The sequence below is a fragment of the Artibeus jamaicensis genome, unplaced genomic scaffold, assembly GCF_021234435.1.
Source record: "Artibeus jamaicensis isolate MK-2021 breed Jamaican fruit bat unplaced genomic scaffold, CSHL_Jam_final contig_335, whole genome shotgun sequence".
NCBI classification, from domain to species: domain Eukaryota; kingdom Metazoa; phylum Chordata; class Mammalia; order Chiroptera; family Phyllostomidae; genus Artibeus; species Artibeus jamaicensis.
This window is the reverse complement of record NW_026521800.1, coordinates 7143554-7151147: the sequence shown is the minus strand read 5'-3', so window position 1 is coordinate 7151147 and position 7594 is coordinate 7143554. Positions and strand designations below refer to the sequence as shown.

Here is a 7594-nt window from a genome sequence, read left to right as displayed (position 1 = left end):
GCACCGAACCCTGAAGAAGGCTCCACCAGGGTCTTTAATCCTCGTGGATTTCCTAATTCTCATCCTCTCATTCTCGCCCTCTCTCCCCCTCCCTCCCTCGCTCCCTTCCTCCCTCCTTCTCTCCCCCGTTCACCACTTTCTTTTAGAAGAGGGAGAGGAAATCACCTAGCGCACTTGCAGATCTGTTTTCCTCTTCTATCTTGCAGAATCCTTGCCAGAGACCGCTAGCAAGGTGAGCAGATGCCGACGGGAGAGGGGCAGAAGGCGGACTGTGCGCACTCCTATGGGATGAAGCTCAGTTGGGACATCAACGACCCGCAGATGCCTCAGGTGTGTGATACCTGGCGTGAGCGCACAAGTAGTGCTGTCCAAAGAAGGAGGGTGGCATTCAAGTCCTTGCAGAGACTGTGGGCAGAGGACACTCGCCCGCACCAACAAACGGATGAGAGTCCTCAAGTGTAAATGGACTCTACAACGGGCAGAGTTGGGATTAGAGGTATATCTTCACCCAGCTCTTTCCCCCAGCCTGTGGGAAAACACTGAAAGCAGTGGAAACTTTCAGTCCAGCTCCAAGTTTCCAGTCCTCTGGAAGGGAACGGCTGGTTCCTTACTTTCCTTTAACTAAGGCAGAAATCAAGCAATCCTCTCCTTATCTATTCTTTGTAATCTGTGAGAAAGATAGGTGAGAATCTCAGCCAAGGTGCTTCTCATGCAGCAAAACTGTGAGACAGGCTGTAGTAATCTCGGAGATGGTGACCGAAACCTTAAACAAATAGCATGATTTAGGATTTGGGCAATTTATTCAGATGTCCTGGGACACCTGGATGAAGCACAGCTCCTCAGAAATGGCATTGTCATGCTAACCAAGTCTAGAGGCCTGGAACCCCGATTTGGGGCATAACATGACAAGAAAATTTCTGTCCTTTTAGGGTGGATTTGTTTTGGTTTGGTTTAATGGAGCAAAGTGGTTTAAAGCCAAGTCCAGGAATTTATGCTTTGTTATACTGGTTTGGGGCCAAAACTAAGGCGTGACTTTAACGTTCTCGGTCCTATGATGACATTAAAGTTCTGGAGAGAGGATGGGAATGGCTTCCCAAGCAATGGCAAGTGTTGTGGCATCGGAATGACTTTTCCTTCATTCAGCATCTACTAGGCACCATACAGATGCTCACATGGATAGCAGTTAATTAGCAAAGCTGTGTAACCTGTCAAAGAGATCAACGCTGTTTTGGATGTCGTTTTCGTAGAAAGTTTTTTTTTGTTTTGTTTTAAAGTTTGCCTACTTTACAGCCACACTACCATTTTTGTGAAAGTAGACCACAGTACGAGGGCATCTCATTCATTCTCACTGACTTTAATCCACACAAATCTTCACAGGAAAAAAAATCTAATTTTGCATTTTAGAAAAGAGCCACATCCAAATAATGAAAAGATGGCTTCTCTTTCAAGCATTTTCAAGACTCCCTATACAAACTTGAGTAATTTTTCCTTTTGGAAACTGGTTCTTAAGCAGGGAGTGTGTGTGGCATCTCAAAAGGGGCAGATGCACTGGGCTGAGTGAAGAAAACTGGAAAAACTTAGCCTTCCTGCCCTGTTTTGGTTAACTGAAGGAAGCAGAGCTAAACTGGCTGTATGACCTTGAGATAGTTACTGAGTTTGCCTGTCTCAGCCTACTCACCTGTCATCAAGGGGCAAAACTAGATAACAATCTTAAGCTCTGGGCAATCCTGTTCAGTGTGTCCTTGCTTGTCGGTGTGTGAGTGTGTGCACTCACACGTGCCCACAAATTAGAGCAAATGAAACCCAATCCCGGAGTCCTCCATTCTTGTTTTGACTTAGGAACACTGCCTCTGTGGTCTAATTTTTGGTGTCATAACTTTGGTAGCTAGTATGAGAGGTGGGGGTCTAGTCTATACACTTATAGGGCAGTGCTAAAAATACTCTGTTCTGGAAAGTTGTCAATTTGTTACTAAGCTCTTTCAATTGTAATGTTCACTTTAACAACAAAGATATTAGCATTCAGTAAAAACTTAGAGTTGATGGCATATCATTATATATTTCATTTGTGACTGACATTAAGTCAATCTATTAATTTATAGTCAATTATAATATTTCCATAAAATATAATAGTGCCTTTTAATAATAATAGTGATTTCATCAATACCCATGTGGTTTTGGAAACAAAATTGTCCACCTACCTATTACTGTTAAACTGTACAATACTGATGATGTAGACAAGTCCAAACTGTCCAACTGAGAATATGTTTGCTTTGTAAATGTTGGATCTAATTTTCTTGGGGTGGTGGAAGGGAGAGACGTTGCAAATGTCTTATTACTGTGATAATGCTCGTCTGCGCCTCCATCATGCCAGCGAAGCCAGTGGGGCCTGGCTGCCACAGCCTTCTGTTTAAATCCCAGCTATGCCACTGTAGAAGATTCTCTCTCTAATTTCCATTTCCTTATCTATTAAATAAGAGTGATGATGCCTGTCATGCAACATTGCTGTGAGGACTGTAAATATGACATAATGTGGCTTTGTGGGCCATGCCGTCTCTTTCCCAAACACCCTCTTCCACGTAGTAGTATGAAAACAACCACGGACAACACAGAGACAAACAAACACGGCCATATCCCAATAAAACTTTACTTATGGGTACCGAAATGTGAATTTCATATAATTTTCATGTCAAAAAATGTAATTTAAAAGTTTAATGATATAAAAATATAATTAAAAGTCATTCTTAGCTTGTAGGTTATACTAAAACATGTGCCAGGCTGGACTTAGCCCACGGTCCCTTGTTTACTGACCCCTGTATCAGGTACTCTTTAGAGAGGGGTCAGTAAGTGCTAATTAAAGGGTAATTTTATATTAAACATATGTAAGAATAACATTGCAGTATAAGCAATGCGTAATATGGACAAAGACCACCAACCATGAACAGTAAAGCAGTGATCAGCATTTTAGATATAACTTATTATTGGAGCCATGTGGCTCTTTGTTGAAAATGACAATCCCTGTTGCTCCAGGTGGAGGTCTCGTTCTCGGTGCCGGGGTTTACCTGGATGCGTAGGTCCTTCATTGCACTGCTCTTGTAAACTTGGAGAGCTAAGTCGGGAGGAAGAGGGAAGCTGTTGTCGCCTCTCTGTCGTTGCTCTGGGTATCACTGCTGAAGTGACTGACAGGTTTGGGAGAGAGCCGAGAGCATGTGAAGAGAAAGTGCTGCATTGAAGTAAAGCTGTTCACAGGCTCAACTGCATGTCAGTGAGAGAGCATCCCAATCACTTTTTGCCCTGGCACTTTGATACTTCATCTGAAAATGTTTTCAACATTGAAGCACACAAGAAGGGTTATAACATGGTGATAAGGAAAACAGGCTCTGGAGTCTAACTGCTAGGGTTCAAATCCTAGAGCTAGCTCTTACTAGCTGTGTGTCTTTGGGCAAGTCAGTTAACCTTTCTGGCATCCACTTCTTATTATGTAAAATGGGCATAATAATATCACCTCTTGTTTGTATGTTATGAAGTGTAAATGAATTGATATGTGTACAGCCTTTAGACGATAAGCACTATATTAACATCAGTTAGGCCAACTGTCAGAAAGGCATTACAGACAGGATGAGTAGCATTTTGTGATGGCATAGTTTGTGAGTTTTACATTTCTGGATCTAAAACAACCCAATTTTTATTCTATTGTCCTTGAGACAATTATGAATGCAGTGTGCTGGGTTTGGTCTTGATGAACTTGACCACCCTTCCTTCTTTGCGCCTTCCCAGGAGCCAGCCCACTTTGACCACTTCTGCGAGTGGCCAGATGGCTATGTGCGCTTCGTCTATCGCAGTGATGAGAAGAAGGCGCAGCACCACCTGAGTGGCTGGGCCATGCGCAACACCAACAACCACAACGGCCACATCCTCAAGAAGTCCTGCCTGGGTGTGGTGGTGTGTGTGCGGGCCTGTGCCCTGCCAGATGGCTCCCGCCTGCAGCTGCGGCCTGCCATCTGCGACAAGGCGCGGCTGAAGCAGCAGAGTGAGGCTGTGGGCCTGGGGTGGGCAGCCCTGCAGTCCTGAGTTCCCTCTATCCAAACTAATTTATCCTTTCTTCCTTCCAAGGGGTTTGGGGTTAGGGCTGTTATTAATGTTTTTCCCCTCTGTCTTTGCAGAGAGAGCATGCCCAAACTGCCATTCTGCTTTGGAACTGATTCCCTGTCGAGGGCACAGTGGCTACCCTGTGACCAACTTCTGGAGGCTTGAGGGCAACGCCATATTTTTTCAGGTGGGCGGAGTGACACCACCATTTGTGATGTATATTTTCATCACACAGTAGGGACCAAACCACCTGGGATATGCCTTGAGAACTCTAGACCACTCCAAATATAGCTCTCATGGCCAGAAAAAGGTGCTGGGCCCCCCAGGGCCTTTCCAGGCTCCTAGGATAATTAGTGTGCTCCTTACTGTGAAAGGAAGGAGTATGCTCCCAAAGTGTGAGAGATCGCAAACCATGTAGTAGTTTTAGTTTATTTAATATGGTGAAAGGACTGTTAGGTAATCTTTGAAGGTGTCTATTATTGATGCTATTGTATTAGTTCAAGAATTTTTTCCCTGTCAGTTTGAAGAAGGCAAATAGCAACTTGGGACCTTGGGAAAGAGACAATTTTTGACCAACATTGCCACCTTTTTTATGCAGGCCAAGGGAGTTCACGATCACCCACGACCAGAGAGTAAATCGGAGACAGAAGCTAGGAGAAGTGCCATCAAGAGACAAATGGCTTCTTTTTACCAACCCCAGAGAAAGAGAATTCGAAAACCGGAGGTAATGGGGAGCTGACATTACACTCTGGTCTGTGTTTACACTGTATATTACCACAATATGCAGTGGTAATTATATAAAACATCAATGTCATACATTAATTAGAAGGATTTGATTATCTGTGAAAATTATACATCTCCAACAAAGTGTCATTGAATCACCATTTTGAATAATCTTTTTAGTTTTATCTTCTTTTAAAAAAAGCAAACTTTCCACAGTCAATAGTAATATAGTAAGGATGTATGCTATATCCTGATAAAAGGACAGTTAGGCAGGGGAGGATCCAGTGGTTCCAAAGAAAGAAATGTGCATGCCAACAGTGAGTCCTTTGAGAGAGTCCTTTACACTATGTACATAGAACAGATCAAATTTGTTTGTGGAACTTGATCCAGTTTAGCTTTTTAACCAGAGCATGCCAAGCAGGCAGAGTGTTAGTCTGAGGATAAGAGAAACTGACACTGAGTACTTTCTATGTACCAGGCACATAAGGTCTAAAGTTTCACACGTGAAATGTTGTGAAAGTCTTGGAGGTTACCATTATTGAACCCCATTTTAAAAATTACGAACCTGAGCCTCATAGAGGTTAAGTAATTTGTTCAATTAATGAACAGACTCAGGATTTGAACCCTGATCTGTGTCAGACTCCGGAGTCTCCACTTTTACAAACATAGTATAAAATGGTCCTGTACTCCCCTATAATTTGACACTCAGACTCATCCTGCCTGGCTGCTGTTGACTCGTGTCTGTAGCAGTGTCTTATTCATGGCTGAGCAAGCTCAAGTACACAACCGCTGGCCCGTGTGCCCAAATCAAGTACCTGAGTTGTGCAGTACTCACAACACAGAATTCACCAATTGGAAGTTTATTTTCATTTGGTTGGTTGGCTTCTGTTACAGGTGACAGTGTCCATGCAATTTGCATTTTATTTACAAATAAAAATTTATATCACTTTTTAGGCTGGAGAGGATCAAGACAACAGTGGACATTTCAACAACATATCTGCCCTGGAAAATACAGAAGAACATGATATAATTACTGACACTGGCTTTCCAATGGTAGGGCAGTCTTGTCTTTCCTGCTCAGACTCTGATACTTACAAGGCTACCTGTGACCTAGCCACCTTTCAAGGAGATGTAATGCTACCCTTTCAGAAATATCCAAACCCAAGAGTCTATTTGCATAAACCACCTTGTAACTATGAATTAACAGGTCCAGATTATGCGAATGTAAGCCCATATTCCAACAATAATGCTAATGAATCAGACTGGATTCATCTGAATGCACTACAATATAACATCAAGTCATATAGCAGCTTCCAGAGAAGCTGTGATTTCACCAATAAACAACATGGCTGGAAACCAGCTCTTGGAAAACCTTGCCTTGGTGAGAGGACTGACCCTAGGCAGTTCCAGGCCATAGCCAATCGCCCCTACTATAACCCTGAGCTTCCCTGCAGGTACCTCACCACTCCCCCCCCAGGCGCTCCCTCCCTACAGACCGTGATCACTACCACCACCAAAGTGTCCTACCAAGCCTACCAGCCCCCTGCTCTGAAATACTGCGACAATGTGCGGGAAGCGAAGAGCCTTTCAGCCTTTAACCATGCTTCTGAAAACACCCCGATATCCATCTATCCAGAAGCCTTGGACCTTCCAGCCTCAGTCACAAGGGCAGCCTCTCCTTCAATGTCATTTTCATTGAAAATTCCCGGAGATTGCAGGGCCATCAGATCTACTGTGGCTTTTCCTCAAGAATCAGCTGCCTCCAGAGCAGACAAAGCAGAGACCTGGGATGTGTGTGCATCTGGAATGGGGTCTACACTCAGTTATTTAGATCGAGTTAGCCCATTCTTTAGCTATGACAATGAGGACTTTTAAACAGCAAACCTGGGTACCACATAATATTGGTATCCATGCCTGCAATGGAACATGAAATGGCAACTCTCTCCTGTTGAGCTGGAATATTTCTGTAGTGCATTTTTAAACCTGCTACACCCACAGAATTAGGTCTGGAATGTAACTCTCCTAACTGAGCCTGGTTCTCATTCTAAGCCTTCTTCCATTAGACCAATATATTAGGGAATCTTATATCAAGTTCTTTAGATTAGGGAATCTAAAGATTTCACAAATCTTTATTTGGCATTTTGAAGTTGTCAAATAGTTTCAGAAAGAAATCTATACACTCTTACCTCCTGAGTCACATCTCTTTTTTTCCCTGTATTTCAATATTTTAATAGGAACTGAGTTGCTTGGCTCAAAATCTGAGTCACTTCTTAAGATTTTTATTTAGCATGTAAAGCCTGTTAAAATAGTTTCAGGGAGTAATTTTGGTCATTTTAATTCCAAAGTATATATCTAGAGGTTTTTAAAAAATCTATATTAGCCCTAGCTGATGTGGCTCAGTGGACTGAGCACCAGCTTGTGAACCAAAGGGTTGCAGGTTCAATTCCCAGTCAGGGCACATGCCTGGGTTATAGGCCAGGTTCCCCACCTGGGAGTATGTGAGAGGCTACCACAAATTGATGTTCTCTCCCTCTCTTTCTCCCTCCCATCCCCTCTGTCTAAAAAGAAATAAAATCTTTTTTTAAAGCTACATTATTGCAATGATAAAATGCAGTTGTTTTCAAGAAATTTTTGTTTTCCATTGTCACCTGAATATTTCTTATTAATATTGATGAATGTTTTCATAACAGATACAGCCTAACAATGATGTGCATTTCATGGATTTTTATTGTACTATCATATATTTTTTCTGATTAGGTTTCAAAATTAGAATTGAGATGTTTTA

The 7594-nt window shown here is 42.6% G+C and overlaps 1 protein-coding gene across 1 annotated transcript; it reads left to right on the top strand.

The window, feature by feature from the left end:
* Positions 1-240: 240 nt before the first annotated feature.
* Positions 241-6684, top strand: GCM2 (glial cells missing transcription factor 2). Its single transcript, XM_037137294.2, has 5 exons — positions 241-330; positions 3775-4027; positions 4161-4273; positions 4685-4810; positions 5764-6684. The coding sequence occupies exons 1-5, from the start codon at positions 241-243 to the stop codon at positions 6682-6684; spliced, it is 1503 nt and encodes a 500-aa protein (XP_036993189.2).
* Positions 6685-7594: the final 910 nt, after the last annotated feature.